This window comes from Callionymus lyra, chromosome 2 (genome assembly GCF_982586985.1).
Source record: "Callionymus lyra chromosome 2, fCalLyr1.hap1.1, whole genome shotgun sequence".
Taxonomy (NCBI): Eukaryota; Metazoa; Chordata; class Actinopteri; order Syngnathiformes; family Callionymidae; genus Callionymus; species Callionymus lyra.
In genome coordinates, this window is record NC_141819.1 from 20,403,706 (window position 1) to 20,420,680 (window position 16,975).

At 41.8% G+C, this 16,975-nt stretch overlaps 1 protein-coding gene across 3 annotated transcripts in view; it reads right to left on the reverse strand.

Annotated features, from left to right (window-relative positions):
* The window catches only part of LOC148085897 (uncharacterized), a 50,429-nt gene that overhangs the window by 31,288 nt on the left and 2,166 nt on the right, over positions 1-16,975 (reverse strand). For all 3 annotated transcript variants that reach the window (XM_087784030.1, XM_087784031.1, XM_087784032.1), the window contains 5 exons: positions 8,136-10,416; positions 6,963-7,077; positions 6,370-6,880; positions 5,212-5,676; positions 213-407 (listed from right to left, as the gene is read on the reverse strand). In XM_087784030.1, the coding sequence (XP_087640156.1) occupies positions 213-407; positions 5,212-5,676; positions 6,370-6,880; positions 6,963-7,077; positions 8,136-10,184 (3,335 nt within the window). In that variant the 5' untranslated portion in view covers positions 10,185-10,416. The remainder of the gene's footprint in view (positions 1-212; positions 408-5,211; positions 5,677-6,369; positions 6,881-6,962; positions 7,078-8,135; positions 10,417-16,975) is intronic.

Here is a 16,975-nt window from a genome sequence, read left to right on the forward strand (position 1 = left end):
GTCCCAGATGACGCCTATTATTATTATTCTGTTGTGATCGTTCATGCAATCATACATGTGGGTTTGACAATGTTTTTTTTTTAAACTTTACACTTTAATTTATTATAATAAATCATACATACCTTGAAAGAAGATACACAGTGAAAATTAAATATAGACTTATCTATGAGCTGTCAAGCACTGAACATTACATTCATAATCATGCCACATACTTCTTGCTGAGATGACGCGCCACATCCGACTTCCTGAACCCGTCCAAGTTGTAGAGGCGTTTGGCAAGACGCTTGGCGGCGGCCGCATCACCCCGGTTACTGCCGGTGGTGAGGGTGTCACTGCCGCTGAGACCCAGTCTGTCACTTAAGTCGTGGTCTAACTCGGAATCCGTGGCCAGACGGGCTCTGTCCCTGCTAAGCAAAGACACAGAGAGCACCGTGTTAATGTGATCATTTTAACAAATAACTCTACAATTCATTGAGTTTTTTAAAGAATGCAATATACCTGGGGGCTTGATGGTAACTCTTTCTAAATACATTTCTATTTAAATCACTTTTATTAGGTTCCAAGATGTTATCAAACACATAAAGACTTTATAGTTGTACTAATTCTGCCATTTTTTAAAGTAAAATAACATGAATGAAATTGATTCATATTAAAGTCAGGCCTGTACTGTGGTACACAAATGATATTGGCTTCAGTGTAATGTAGAAACACGCAATGTATCAAACTGAATCATAGTGTTCATCACTTCAGGAGTCACGAAGTCGAGATAAATCTTGGCTGACAGCGATGAGCAGACGGCCTCAGCAAAATGAGGTCAAGGAGTTCTTTATGAAACTCGGAAAAATTCCAGACCTATCAGATAATCAATAAAACGGTTTCATTCTGTTGGAAAAACACGATTCAGTTCAAGGGGAGTGAGTGAAAGGAAGCAGCTCATCTGAACATGAGTCAGCGGAATGAAACCCCGGGCTGCGATTTATAACGCTGATCTGTCAGGTTGAAGGGTCAACGTCTCAAAAGTATCTGTACAAGGACCACTTTCAGACCTTCATCTCATCCTGTGTCCACTTCCTGTTGGACGAGACGTGGCACGTAGGTGACCTCATGAGGTGAATGTGAGGATTTATGTTGTATATTTTTAAATAAACTATTTCGTATCACATTATCATTCATTTTTCATTCTATTAATATCTCACATCTGTAGCATCCCACGATGCAGGAGTGCCACTGATTATAGGGAAAAAAGCAGTAAAAAAATAAAATCACAAAAAATAATTTATATATTCATTGATAAAATGTATGGAGCTTGTCCCAGCTTCTCCGGGTGAGAGGCAGTGAAACTGTAAGTGGTGGTTAAATTGTCCTTTTTAAAGTCCATTTTTACAATAATATTTAAGGCCAAACACTTAAATACTTAATAATTTCAACCCATCATGTGGTTGTGCTTTGTAGAATATAATGTGTTTAATTAAAATTAATCATACAGTTCACTCTGGCTCAGGAATCTCTGGATGCTCTGACTCAAGAGTGTCAGGAAAAGTTAGTAGACAATATACTAATTTATTATTTTCCATTCAAAGTTCTGGATCCTACCTGTCATCATCCGGTCTAACGTTCTTCTCACTCTCGGCAGCTGAAGTCTGGCAGGAGAAAACAGATGACTCCCTCACCGCCGCCCCCTGCAGGGCACCTTGCCTCATCCCTCTGACCCTTTCACTCCTCCCGGTGCCAACAAGCGACCTCATGGCGGCGTGGTTTGGGACAAACTGTTTCGACCCCAAAAGCTACGTCTGAGGATCACCTGGAGTGGACTCGGACATTCCCCCTTTGTCCTGCCGAACCAGTTCTGTCTGTGTTTGTTGTCATTTGATCTTCTCGGCCAGATTCCTTCAAAATAAAAGACTGTTTGTCTTGCCGGGCCTCTCCTTTTTTTTTTAATCTCCTCCCTCTTTTCTCCTCCTCCCTCATCTTGGAAACCCTCACCGTCCCCTCCTGACCTTGGACCAACTCATACTTGGCTCAGACTTTTCCTTAAAAAATTCCCCCATTTCATTCCCTGTTCAGCCTCACCCTATCTCTATCCATTTTTCTCCCTTTTTTTTACTCCCTTTTTTACTCCTTGCCTTCTCTCACGTTGACTAATGTCCGTCTCACTATCCCCTTCTGTCTACCCTCCCCCTTCTGTCTATGCCTGTCTGAAGATGTCTTGTCCATCCCTCAGCTCTTCCTCTCAATTTCCTCTTCTATTCTTTCTTATAGCGCCTCTTTATATCCTCCTCCATCTGTCTCCCTTTATCACTCTCCATTACTCCTCCTGTCTCTCACTCTTCCACGCTCATCCTCCGACTGTCCCTCCGTCTCTCCTTCTTCGTTGCGCTCACTCAGCGTTTCTGTTTAACAAATAGTGTGAGCATGTGTGTGTGTTTGTTTTGATGTGTTGTCTGTGGGTTTTAGGTTCCACAGACCACACAGACCAAAAGTATCGGCTGCAGATTCTTTAGGATTTTTTGCCTGGGTGTGTTCTACATCTGGATGAATGGACTTCAAACACATTTCTTTTTACAGTTGGTTGGTTTGAAATGGGATTACAAGTCTGGATGGTTTTCGATTGAATTTGCAGAATAAGTACCGGCAGTTGTTTTGAAGTAGATTGGAGGAGTACGCTTACATTGATACAGAGGGCAAGGACAACAGTACTTACTGTCTCAAAATATAAAATCTAAACTCATATTTCTGTAATGATTCGTTTTGAGAAGTCATGACTCACATGAGACATTTCTAGCTATTATTTTAACAATGTTTTTCACTGCGTAACTTTTTCTTGACGACCGTCCGTCATACATAAGTGGGTCAAAGACCGTTTTTTTTAATGAAGTAGTAGAGGTACTGAGATACTTTCAGAGTAAGAAAACATTTATTATTATTTTCTGAAGTTATCAGTTACCAGAAATTAACACAACAAGGGATTTTATGTACTTTTGTTAACACAACATTAAACTTTTTTTGTCAGTAGGGGGAGCCAGACACACGTTTTTAATCCTACATATTGCTGCTTTAATATCTAAAAAAAACAAACAGCATCTTTTGAAGATTAAAAAAAAAAAGGAAACTAAATAAACTGTCTCTAAATATGCATCATGTTACAGGTAAAATAAAGTTCTATCTTTACAACTTACTTTCTACTTTAATAGTGTCTGTATGTAGCTTAAGGATCTTCGGCTTCACATAAACGAGTGTCTGACACCATATGTGAAGGGCGAGGCGCAGAGAGAAGGAGGTCAAACCGGAGAATAGGGGGGGGGAGCTCCATCAGCGCCCTGACGCTCTTTCAGAAATATTTGGCTCTCTCCTGAATTCCAATGCTGCAGGAGTTGGGCGGTCTCTGAGATAAGCAGAGCAAACACTGGACGCTTTTACACAGGGGTGGTCAGCACCCCCAGCAAGGTCAGGTAGAAGAGCATCATGACAGACCACTGTCTTTTCACTAGTATCAGGGACCGAAACAGGTATGAGACCACTCTAAGTTACATTTCTCAGGTGTACCTAAATGCAGAAGAAGTCATGTTTTAATAACAGACTCCCATATCTGCCATAATAATATTCTTATTCATGACCTGCGACGTCATTTCAATAATAAAGTCCTGCCAGTGAAAATGATTCCATCGCTTCCCCCTCTGGTCCCGTGCGGCACCACGACACTTAAACCTCTTAATGTAGTCAGCTGAACGTTTAAATTAAATTTGCATTCCTGTTTCAACAAGGTTCAGTTTCTGACCCGTGACTGAACTACAACTTTAGCTCTGTGATTATTGAGAGTGAGACTTTGAGGTCAAATAATGCACAGTGAAGTATTTGGGAGAGAAAAAAGTGTTTAGTTAAAATCTCTAGATGTGTTTGTCACGTGTCAGACCATGATGAATATCTAGTGATTCAGTTTTGTGCTCCATGGATTTGATTCCATGCTCTGGCAGTTATAATAAATCCGCCTTAAAGGTAGAATGCTGCTACCTAGTGGTCAAATCAAGAAGTCTCTGACATCAGAATAAGTCCTCTCACTGAGAATGACACCTAAAAGGAAATACATGTGTCGATTTAAGTATTTCTTTAATTGATCTTGGACCTTTTTTGTACTCAGTATGTTTATTCTCTTTTAATTTAATTAATTACATTAGAAAATGGGCTTAAGCCCCGCCCACTGAAAAGACTTTGGTTTTGTGGAGATTATCTCATTTACCATAACCACCAACCTCCACCTCCAAGGGGCTTGTTGTATTTACGTTGTAAAAACAAAGCACGTCGTGATTAAAGCTGACTGGAGGAGGAATTAATCCATTATTATGTCATAACGGGATCCGCTCCCGTAACCTCTCGTTCGCTGAGATTTCAAAGGAGGGAGAACTTTACAAAAAAAACCCAACAAAACATTATCACGATGAGGGACTTACTGCTTCTTAGCAGAGAGGAAGACGATTGAAACATGTGAGGAGAGTTTGGTTTTCACATTAGTTGCCCTTTAAATCCAGATCATTGGTTCGAAAACCAAAGTGATCCATGTGGCCCTTGAGCAAGAACTTCACACTTATACACACACAAAACATATTTCACGTCATTTATGTACCACAAAAAGGCTTTAGATTCTATCTATAAAAATGTATATGAGGAACAATATTTTATCCTTCTTTTGTTTGAATGTTGTATGAATTTATATATAACTACATAATAAGTTCTATTTTTCATATGCCTTCCTTCCGACCTGAGGACACACTTGTTCAGCCGGACTGAAATATGAAGTCATATAAGTGGTTGAAAACTGTATTGGAAAATGTTGTTGTTGGGGACTTGGAGAGTCAAGGTGATCCCCGGAGTGCTGCAGCAACCATCTGTCGCACATACCACACCACACACACAGCGCCTTGGAGCGACCTTCACTCTGGACACTGCAGCACTGAAGCAACTCGGGCAACAGGGATGTTTTGACTTTATAGCTTTTATAAAATCTTTTAACAGTCACTATTCAAAAAAATGTTCAATATCATTATAAAGAACAGCAATACATGTGTATCTTTGAAGATGCATTATTTCTTATTACATACATATTTCCTTCACCCTCAATGCCATCTGTCACCAACTTAAAAAAAAAAGAGTAAATCTTCATCAGAAAGCATCTTTCTGAAATCTCTTCTTCAAAAGAGTGGCTTATCAGTGACTTACCTTGGTAGTGAAAAGGACAGGTTGCTGTTCCAGCTGCTCCCCAGCGTCATTCCGGCTCGTCCTCTGGGCGGCGTATCATCTGGACCACTGCTCAGCCTCTCGCTTGACGGCGCCCTGGTGGCGTCCGAGTCTCCCGCGACGGTGAAGATCGAATCGGACAGACTGGGCCTCTCGTCGTGGGCCAGAGGGGCAAAACTGAGCTGGACGATCTGCCTTGCGCTCTGGCACACGGGTCCGTAGATGGCTGGCGTCAACGTGGGCAGGTCAAAGGTCAGGACGGTCTGCGTGGTGGAGGTGAGTATCTCCTCACTGTCCAGGCTGTTGTAAGACGTCCCCTTGGCGCGGTGGGACTCCATGATGCTCTCAAAGTGACGGCTGAAGGTGTCTTCTGCACATCGTGGACCAGATACTAAGAGGGGGGACTTCAGGGCCGGGTGGTGGTTGTCGAAAAAGCTCTCTTTAGGTCTGAATGAAGAAAGGGAAGGATGTTTTCAATCCTTTATAATCGGTGAAGCAAGAAAATAATGGATAAAGACCCACAGAATTGTTAAAATTCTTTGGAAAAGAAGAAGAAAAATTAAGAATAATGTTTAAAAAATGTACATCTAAGTCAGTGGTTTATAAGTCAAATGTTTCATCTGGCGATATTCCTGAGAGATACGCTGAGTGGTTTGCCTGAAATGAATTGGATTTATTCTAAGGCGCACACATATTCATAGAAAATCCCTGGGCCGAACGTCCAGACTCTCGCCTCTAGATGGCGGTGTTTCCTTATTTGGGGATAGTTCACCTACATTTCCATTTTAAACAGTTAAACACCCATCGTTGGAATGATGTGTAAAACAGTCATGAATTTTAGCGTCGAATTAACGAGTTCAAGTAGTTCTACTCGCAGCAAAGGAGAATTGAAAGTGATGGATTTTGGAGGGACTTTTTCAATGACCCTAATAGATGCAGACTGTCAATAAAAGTTCATGTTAAGCTTAAGTTACCATATGAAATTTTGTAAATACACGTTACCATTTCTGCTGGTTACAAGCTAACTTAGTAGAATGACACCATCAAGTTTGAACTGTCCAGGAAAAAAGTCTCAGTCAGATCAAAAAAGGTGACATGAAAGTCTCAATGATTCAGACTGTGGTGGAAGAGTCACCTCACCTCTTCAGAAGGTATCTGTACATATCTGGATCCTCCTCAGCTGCAAACTGCTGCTTCCTGTTGTCTCCTTGCATCCTCACACTGGCCCAGCTCACCATCTCTTCTTCTTCTTCTTCTTCTTCTTCTTCATCATCTTCCCCGTCCGTCCTCCCTAAAACAAGCCCCCTTACCGGGCTGCTCCCGGCACCCGGGGTTCCCTGCACACTCCGGTTGCTACCAAACGCAGAGTCTGCATCATCCTGTTCGTTCAGAAGAACCTCGTCAATGTCCGTCTCCCGGTAGCAGCGCAGGGGCACGGCGTCCAGGTCTGTCTCGGAATACTTGAGAGTCCTGCGGATGATGCCAGTTTTGGTGGAAGTCCCAATGACCGCCGGAGGAGGGGTCACAAGTTCAACCTCCACTTGTTGCACATCATGGTTTGCAGAGGGCAGAGGGAGGGAGGATGGGGGAGTCCGGTTGGGGGACTCACTGGAGTTGCCACTAGGTGTCGGTGTAAGGTTTACCAAGAAGTCTTTGGATGAAAAAGTCAAATTAGTTTGGCATATTAAATAGTTAAACAGAGAATTAGCATTTGGTCGTAAATATAAACTCACTTTTCTTCCTGGTCTCTGCTCCCTCTTCACCAGTGCTTCCAAATAAGAACTCCCATTTAGCTCGAGCAATCTTCTGGCAGTGGAGTGATGGCACTGGTGCTTCACTGCCGTCCAACTGAAAACACAAAACCGTTGAAATTAAGACACTTATGGTTGGAATCATGTTTTTTTAAAGTCACCTACTTGTAAAATGAGGAAGTATTCAGGGTTTGAAAGGTAACTTAAAGCAAAGTAAGGCATTATTTATTTCCGTAATGCAGGCAAACACAAGGGGAAAAAAGTAATATACTGTAGTAATATATTACTCTGTAAAACAACGCCATACTTTACTTATTTCATACAAATTTGTGATGCGATATTAGCTAAGAAGGAAAAAGCTGTGCAAATGTTAACTTCCTGTATTGCATGTCAACGATGAGCGGGTCTTCATACATTTGAAAAAATGGCTTCTGAGATCGAGGACAATCTCTCAGAATATCACCCACGCAAAATGTAATGCATGTGTTACAGATAAGGAATTCACTTTGTGCCTCACGAAGTTTCAGTTTATTGAGTTTAAAAATACAGTGAATGCATTTAGCAAACTCTTTAGCTTCAGGCTACATCTGTTGATATAATTTTCTGAATTCTGCATGTAGACCAAATCCCTTTGTTTCAATTGGAAGCACTTTAAGTCCATTTCTGTGTGATAAAATGTGGCATATGATCTTTGTTTGGTCTGTTGTTAAGGTTTCTTCTGAAGCCGAGGATGAATCTTTGATTTATGATAAAAAATAAAACTGTCATCTTGCCTTGATTTCTCTTTGGAGAGAAAAAAAAACATTTTTTTATTTTTTATTTTTATTAGGTCGTTTTCTTTTTAGCTTGCTAATCCTATACAAGCACATTCTCACGTCTACTCACATTTAAGTAAAAATAAAGGTTGCAATAAAAATACTACTGGAATGTAGCTCTATTGTATTAATGTGTTATATGGTTAAAAAGTAACAGTATCTGTGTCTCAATATTATTTTGCTCTGAGCCATAAATGCAGTATCGCAATATTTTAAATTTACACAAAAGTGATAACGCATTATGAATTTAAAGTAACTTGCCCAACATTATCTATATTTCACAAGTCTGTAAGTCAATCGATGTACAATTCTGGAAAGTGGTGAAAGTATCAAAACAAACCTGTATCCCGGAGGACGCGGCTGCAGTCTCGTTGCTCTGGTGACTGGATTGAATCGACTCCGGAGACAAACAGTCCCCGTCCACGATGCTCCCCGTCACTCCACTGGAACTGCGAGAGGAAGATCTTCCATTGGGTTCATCTTGCATGTGAATCTGGTGCTCCGATTGAGAACCAGTCATATCCTGGCTCCCTCCCTCCTCTTCGCAGCCTTCATCCTCCTCGGGAGAGTCCAGCACCACTGGACCCAACAACAGAAGTTCTCTTCTTCTCTGTTCGGCTCGTTTCTGCTGAGCTGTGGGACTCAGGGGTTTCCCGGACTGTGTGGGTTGGTAGTCGCAGGTTTGGTCCCCCTTGGACTCTGAGGGTCGATTGTTGCTAAACGTGGAGCTGCTTGTGGTGTCTAACTCCGCCTGCTGCCTGGAGGTCCAGCTGACCGGTGCCACCTCCACATTTTGATGTATAACCAGTCGACGTGCGAGCTCTGTGCAGTCATCTTTTTCACAGACAAACAGATCGTCCTCCCAGTCCTTATTGCGGGACCAAGGGTTTCCAGTGTACTGTGGTGGCTGGCGCCGATGTAGTGTGGGGGTTTCTGGTGATCGTATTGCTTCTTGGGATAGCCGTGGGTCCCGCATGGGAGAGCTCAGGTCGGTGGGGGGATGAGTTGGGCGGCGTACTTGTGAAGGAAGGCCAGGAGAACCGTGAAATAAAGACTTGTGACTGGAGTTCCATCGTTGAGCTTTACTGCTTACGTGTGCATTTGATTCATGGGTTTGCAGGTTTTCGGGCTGGTGAGAATCTGGGTCAGTGTTGGCCGCTTGCGTATTTAAAGGGATGTTCATTTTGAGCTGTTGTGCATTCAGAGTTGAAGTAGAAAGATGTCTTGGTGTGTAGCTGCCTATGTGCCCTTGAGAATTGTGCAAGTTTTTCTGTGCATGCGCGAGTCTTGAAGACACGGTGGCCATGTCTTCGGCAAGTCTGCAGGTGACTTGGGGGCAGTGACCGGACGGTGAAGATTTGCTGTCACTTAGCTGGTTCAAACCATCATGGATGTTATTGCTAATTTGACGATTTGGTCCCTGTTGTGAAGTGCTGTTGCATGCTGGACTGGTGTTCCTGTTGTCCACTAATGTGGACTGGGATCTGGTGTAGGGAGGCAGCTTGGACTCGGTTGAAAGCTTGCTTGAGGCCGGGCTTCGAGGCAAACTGCAGAGTCCCTGGATGCTTTCTGTGATCTGATCTTTTGGGTAACCCCACGTTTTCTGCTGCTGAACAGGAGATCCAGCCCAGGATTGACATCGTGGCTGCTGGTTGTACCGTGAGTATGAAGCCTGCTCAAGTGCGTGGGCTAATTTAATCCTCAACAGAGGCGAACCAAACTCCTCCACAGCTCGTTGAGTAGCTGCCCTTCCAATGTGGTCCATGGAAGAGTGGCTAAGGCCAACCTGCTGGTGAATAGCTGGAGATCCAGGGGACCTCCTGAACGTCTTTCTGGGGCTAAAATTGCAACAATTACTCGGACTCCCATGCCAAACTGGGTCACTAGGCCTTTTCCGAAAGCTGGACGGCGTCTGGTGAACCTCTCTTACTTCTTTGTCACTGGCTGACTTCTGTGGACTCTCCACGGCTTTTACATTAGATTTTTCAACGTAACGAAACGTCACCACTTTCTTTTCCCCATCACCTCCGTCTTTTTTCCTGAAGGCAGGGCCTCTGGGAGAGATGTGAAACTGTCTCATTGGGGAGTAAAGCGCTCCTCCACAAGGGGAACTCCAGGGCTTGTTGACATGAGGAGACTGTGGCTTGGGGCTGCAAGCTTGCTGGAAGCTTACAGCGGTTCGTGAAGGTGACTGGTAGGTCGTGGGAGGCTTGTCGACGGACTGGCATGTTGTTATCTGAGACAGGAGTTTCACTGGACTGTCTTGATTCAAGTGGTCCTTACCAAGCCCTTGTTCTTTCACATCAAATCCCTCCTTCCCTTCCAACGAGGGATCCGGTGCAGACCTGACTTCCACATAAAGACGAAGCACTTTTCCAGACTGGGACATGACCCCCACTCGGTAATGAGGTTAAGATGTTGAGTTGGGTCTCACAGGAGGCCTGGCTGGATGAAAGAACTCTGTTGTTCTTCTTTTCCTTTACTTGTCGGTTGGTTTATTTGCTGGTTTATTTTTTGAAAGCCTGTCTTCTGTGTTCAGTGGCGTTGGTGGAGAGCAGAGACAAACAAACTGGACTGGAGGACAAACCTTCCCCAGGAAATCTGGAACTTGCTCCTCATACCTGTGGATAACAGAAAACAAGTTATCTTCAACACGAGCCTTATGATTTGAGATACTGGGTCTTCATCAACTCTTAAAGGAGATTTCAAGAGATATAGTCTGTATCCACATGATAGTTTGAAGTCACAATGTCAACAGGAAGTAGATTTTCTCTTCCGGGACTAAGAATACAAGGAAGGAAATACAACGGTGATAAACAAACATAATTGTTTCTGGACTCGCAGCAAGGATATGTTCGCTCTGAGTTCCCTCAAATAGTTGGAAAATTTCAAATCTATTAACGTATGTAAGTAAGCAACTAATTTGTATTTATATAGCGCTTTTCCAGACCAGGGTCACAAAGCACTTAAACAATCAAAACAATTCTCAATACAATGTATACTTTAAAGGTCAAGATAATACTGAGAACAACAAAGGAGTTCCAGAAAATCAAGGAAAAGTCTGCACAAATAAAAATGTCTTAAAATGTTTCTTGAAGGAGTCAGTAGATCATCAAACACAGAGGGAGGGGAAGATCGTTCCAAAGCTTAGGAGCAACAGACTGGAAGGATTTCTCTCCTCTGGTCCTGAATCGTGTGTGAGGAACCATCAGTAGATCCTGATCCACAGACCTCAGAGCCCAAGCTGGGGTGTAAGGCTGGATCAGAACACTGATGTAATGAAGAGCCTGACCATGAATAGATCTGAAAGTAAGAACCAGAATTTTAAAGTTTATCCTAAAAGAAACTAGAAGCCAGTGAAGGGTTTTAAGGATCGGAGAAATGTGAGTTCTTCTACTAGAGCGGGTCAGAATTCTCACTGCAGAGTTCTGTATCAACTGCATGCGAGACAGATCCTTCTTATTAAGACATGAAAATAAACTGTTACAATAGTCCAGGCGAGAAGACACAAACGCATGGATTACAAGCTCTACAAGTTTAGAGATTTTTTTCTCAGTTGAAGGAAACAGTTAGTGCACTGTAAACACCTTATTGAAGTATAATACATTACATTGTTAGAGTCAATCACCTTTTTTACTTTTTCAACTAATACATTTTTAGTTTATTCAGCACATTTTTGGAATACTGTATATGCGCAAGCAAGCAGTTTAATCTAAAGAGAATTCTCAGACACCGCCAGGGATCATTTAGAAGTGGACGGGGGGGGATCCAGATCGATGCCAGCAGCGACAGATTGCAGAGAGCCGACCGTATGGTCTCCGTGGGAAACAAACTGACTCTGACAGAACAAAGAAAATTTGTGAAAGTCTTGGCATCAAAACTTTTTCCCGCCCGACCCCAAAAAAAGATCTCCTTCCTCACGGATTAGAGCCAAAATCCTCTGTCCAGTGCCGGTCATCTCGCCTTCTCCCATTTTTGTCGCTAATTAACACGTTTTACTGCCTCGCCATTTGTCGCTCGCGTTCTGCCGCCTTCACGCTTCAGCGTTAATGTTCCCGCTGCAACACCGTCAACAAAGAGGCTTTGTCGGAAGGTGTTGCCTGCAAAGGTGTGAGGGAAAACCTGCCCGGACTTATCAGATAGTGGTTACTCAGGTTTTGGCCAAATATATATATTTTTTCAATTTTTATCTGTTATTTGAAACAAGGAAAAAAAAAGCTTTTTTCATGCTTATTGTGGTTGTTGTTGAGAGTCGCAATGTCTTATTTTGGAGTAATATTATTTAAAATAAACTCAAGACTATAAATACTATATTATATTGAATACTATACATTAAAAACATGATGAAAAATAAAACTACATCTGAAGAATGGGGATTCATAGTGTGGGCTCTGCATCATTTGTGATTGACAGTACAGCTTTAGGACTCTGGATTAGTCAGGAAACCTTTAACAATGGCTGAAGATGAGCCAGCGTTTTCTGTGAAACACAACAACAAGACTATTCACACACATCTGAAGTACAATTTATCCCTGCCATTGCAAGGCGGATCTATAAATACATATCTGCATCTGAGGATGAAGCTATATTTAGCTTCCTGTTTGTTGTCGGTGCCCTGGTATTGCAACAGATTTAATGACCCGCCTGTAGTCGATGTGGAGATATAAGGAGCTCCATCATCAATTATTGATTCTTAACATGAGATCTCGAATCATATTTACAGAAGCTGCTAATCACAGAACCGCAGAAGAGAGAGAGAGACAGAGTTGTCATGCACAGAGTTTCCCAGCGTGAACCCTCACGTCATAGTCCAGGATTAACTGAAGAAATGATGCTCGGAATGACGCAGGAAGCATGAATATCTAACTCTGAATCCATTTGTGTGTGAAAACAGAATGTTCTCCACCTGAGGTTATAAAAGGAAGGTATCTTTTAAGGTTTGTGCTGCTGACGTACAACTAATGCCCCCTTTTAAACATTTAGAGTGTGGACACATATCAGGGCAAAACCAGATTTATTTTCTGAAAACACTGTTTCGTAATATCACTGTCCTGTTGGTGAAGAGTAACACCACTCATACTAAACACACAGATGAAGAAATCTTCTGAAATCTAAATTGCATTCGTCATTTTCCTGTAAACAAATTCAATCCATGTTCAATTCTGTTTGGCTTGAGCTGGTAATTTCGCTGCTCTGTGGTAGAGTTTGACTTCCTGCTACAAGGTCAGCAAGTGAAGACATCAAATGGCTCCATAGATGGATGAATTACTGCAGAGGTTGCTGCGAGGTTCTTAGACCACATCCTTTAACACAAGGGTCCATTGACTCTGCTAAGAGCTCTTTTCAGGTCACTCTTCCATCTTAAAAGTAAAGTCTAGACAGAGCCATTTCCGCCACTTGAACCCACTAGAGAACTGCTAATTCAAGCCTGAGATATTCAGTCACAAAGTTCTAAGAGAGCTTTGGTTCTTTTGCGGTCCTGACCAAAATTATCCGTTAGTATCAACGGGTAGACCGAGTATCGATAGTGTTTCAGTGCCATGTTTTAGTTCCCACAAGTTATTGTGTGGATTTTTCTGAATGAAAACTAATAAGTGACAAGGACAGTGAACTGTTATTGAAGTGAAGGTATCAGGTATCAGTACCAGATCTGAGATTTTTTGATCGGTACCAGGCCCTGGGTTAGAAGTACTGAAAAAAATAGAGTCTGACCCAGTGAACATTTTACTGCCCTTGTACCAAAAATCCCAAACTACTGCTGAAATATAGAAGGACGATATTGCCGGACGAGTGTGAAGTGACTTTAGTGATGGTCTCTGCTTCAATTCCTTCACTATTGTTGCGCGGCCTCACTGGTTTGAGAATGAGTAAGTGTCTGTGTTAACGGAAGGATTTAGCAGCCACAAGAAGTGCCTTTCCTGTCAGTTTGAATAAACATTTTCTTACTTGTAAGATGTTACAGATAGTGCTGTAAAGATATTAAAATAGTTGAGAGATTAATTCATTATGATGATTTTTAATGCGATCTAAAAATATCTTAAATAAGCCCTAAACTTTTGTTCATGTAAATTCATGAATGTTGCAGATCGAAAAAAATGTCAAAAAAGTGTGTTTAAAAAATAAGAATAAAAACATCATATAAAAAGTCATAAACAATATTTTACAATTCAATGTCCACTTCAGGAATAATAATAATAAGTAATCAATTAATGGCGCATTTTCACAAAAGCTACAACATAAAAAAGAAAATTCCAAGATTATCCATTTCAGATCCTGTGATCCTGAATTGTATCCAGAGCTATAACGACCGCAGTGGTCATCATTCAGAAGTTACGACCATAAAAGACGGTAAACAACGACAGACTTCTTAAGACACAAAACAAACATGTCACCTCCCGTCCTCCCTCATCTTCCGCCCAGGAGACCAGTCCCGTCCCTGCAGCCCTCCTCTGCTGCACCAGCCTCCTCACACACTGTTAGCACACTGACATCCACCTCCCATAGTAATGCATCAGGCCCGCCACACCTCCACCAACACACACACACATGCTGAGTCAGTGTGGAGTACTTGTATGGGGAGGAGACTACTCTGGTTCAAGGAAGCACTTTGTAGATCCTCAGTCTGGATTAGTGTGTAGAATGAAGTTTGAGGCCATGCATGGTGATATTGTGTTGAAATGTACCAGCTTAATGAAACAAATACATACAAATGTTGTGTTTTTCCTGGTTCTTCCCACAGGAAAGTTGATCGTTTCACTGCTTAAGTGTTTAAACTAACCTTGCACCATTATCACAACACTGTCAAACAAGGGACATAAAGAACTTGAGGAAAGACTTGGACCGGACAAGAGCAACAGTCGGTCCCGGGACAGTAACTTTAGCTGATTTAAGCCGGCGTGGCGTCTAACACATGCTGTTATCTCTTCACTAGCAAGTGACACTTTTACTCTTGTCATCCTGTACAGTCGGTAATCATCTCTGCAGCATCTCTCCCACAGTCCTGCAGGCGTCAGCGATCTAGACACAGAGGACAAGAACAAACCTGCAGCTTCTATTTCTGACAAATGACGTTAAGGACAATCAAGTTAAACTGTGGCCGCGATTGATTCCAAGAGTTGTACACAAGTGACACTTGTTTCCATTCGACCTTCGTGATCGACCGTCCTCTTCGTCCAGGACCACATCTGGACAGTGTCCTTGGCCGTCTCTATCAAGTTATCAGTAAAAAAATATAGTTTTATATTCAATTTCATGAGCTTGCATCAGACTCTGGTGACTCTCAGCTCTGGCTAAACATGGATATATTTGTGCACTGGTCACAAGAAAATCTGCTTTGGAAGGATAAATACTGGATCATTGGCAAATATGACTTGTTTTGCTCAAGGGCATGTGAGTCAGGTCGCAGAAGAAGTCAAGATAAAAAAGCTAAATAGATTCAGATTTTTCTGACTCTTTCAAATATCTTGACCTGCTCACTTTTAAATCATATTTAAGTTTTGATGTATTAGATGTATTAAATTGTAAGATGGAGGAAATAAGTCTATACAGATGCAAAAACAGACTCAATTTAATTATTAGAAACTCATATTAACAGACTTCATCTCATAACACAAAACACAAGTCGTTTGTTTTTGACCCAAAGTACAGTAGTAGTAGTTTTTTTTAAGGTCATTTATCTTATCCTTCATCTAATTTTCTTTTGAATTGCCTTTTAAATCAAAAAACCTTTCAAGTTGCAAAGCAATAACACAGTTATATTTGGGGGTCATGACACCAACATTCCTTTGAAACTGACCCAAGTATTTTAGTCAACTCAATTTTTTTTCCCACTAGAACGTTGACCGTTGTCGTTTTTCTGTTAGTAAAATACATTTAAACATGAAAGTACACAAATTAAATTTTCAGTCGACGTTTGCAATGGGACAAGGAACTCAATAGAAATCAAAACATTCCAGTTCCATCTGGATTTAGTAAGGTTGAAGAAAGAGTTTTCATTCCCTTGAATGGCCACTAACTTCTACTGCTCATCAATTCAAAGTCATTTGTGGTCTAGTGGTTCAACCACATGACCCGGGTTCCCTTCCTGGTACCTTTCTTTCACGAGGCAAAACAATTGTCGATTCGTGGAAGTTGTTGAATTGTTGTGAGAGCTCCATGGACTTCAGTAGGTTTCTGTACTCACAGTGCTTTTCAAGTTAGTATTGACTTGATTTTGTACATATAAACACTGTGTAATATCAAACAATGGCTGTGAAAACACTTTGCAGCTAAATGTGGACAAAACTAAAACTCTGGTTATTTCGCCTGATGATAAAGTTCCAGGGTTGAGTCAGAACTTTGACAAAGAACTCACATTTCTCCGATTCTTAAAACTTTTCACTGGCTGCCAGTTTCTTTCAGGATCAACTTTAAAATTCTGGTTCTTACTTACAGAGCTATTCCTGAGAAACCTGGGTGTTGTATTTGACAAAGAAATTCCTCGAGCACTGTAGAAAACTGACCAGAAACTGTTTCCTTCAACTGAGAAAAATCTCTAAATTTAGGAAAATGATGCCACAACATGATCTGGAGCTTGTAATCCATGCGTTTGTGTCTTTTCGTTTAGACTATTCTAACAGTTTGTTTTCATTTCTTAACAAGAAGGATCTGTCTCGCCTGCAGTTAATACAAAACTCTGCAGCGAGAATTCTGACCCGCTCTAGTAGAAGAACTCACATTTCTCCGATCCTTAAATATCTTCACTGGCTGCCAGTTTCTTTCAGGATCAATTTCAAAATTCTGGTTCTTGCTTTCAGATCTATTCATGGTCAGACTCCTCCTTACATCAGTGATCTGATCCAGCTTACACCCCAGCTCGGGCTCTGAGGTCTGTGGATCAGAATCTACTGATGGTTCCTGAACACGCTTTCGGACCAGAGGAGAGAAATCCTTCCAGGCTGTTGCTCTTAAGCTTTGGAACGATCTTACTCTCCCTCTGCGCTTGATGGATCTACTGATGTAAATTTGATTATTTATTGACAATGTGCAAAAACAAATCCTTCTTAAAGAAGTACTTCATGCTCCCACACTGAGAAAGAAGATGCTGGAATTTAGAAGCACGTAACTGTGGAGGGAGGGCTGATCCATTTCGGGAACCACTGCCTTTGAGGTGTAAATCTTCCACTCGGTGAGATCCAGGGA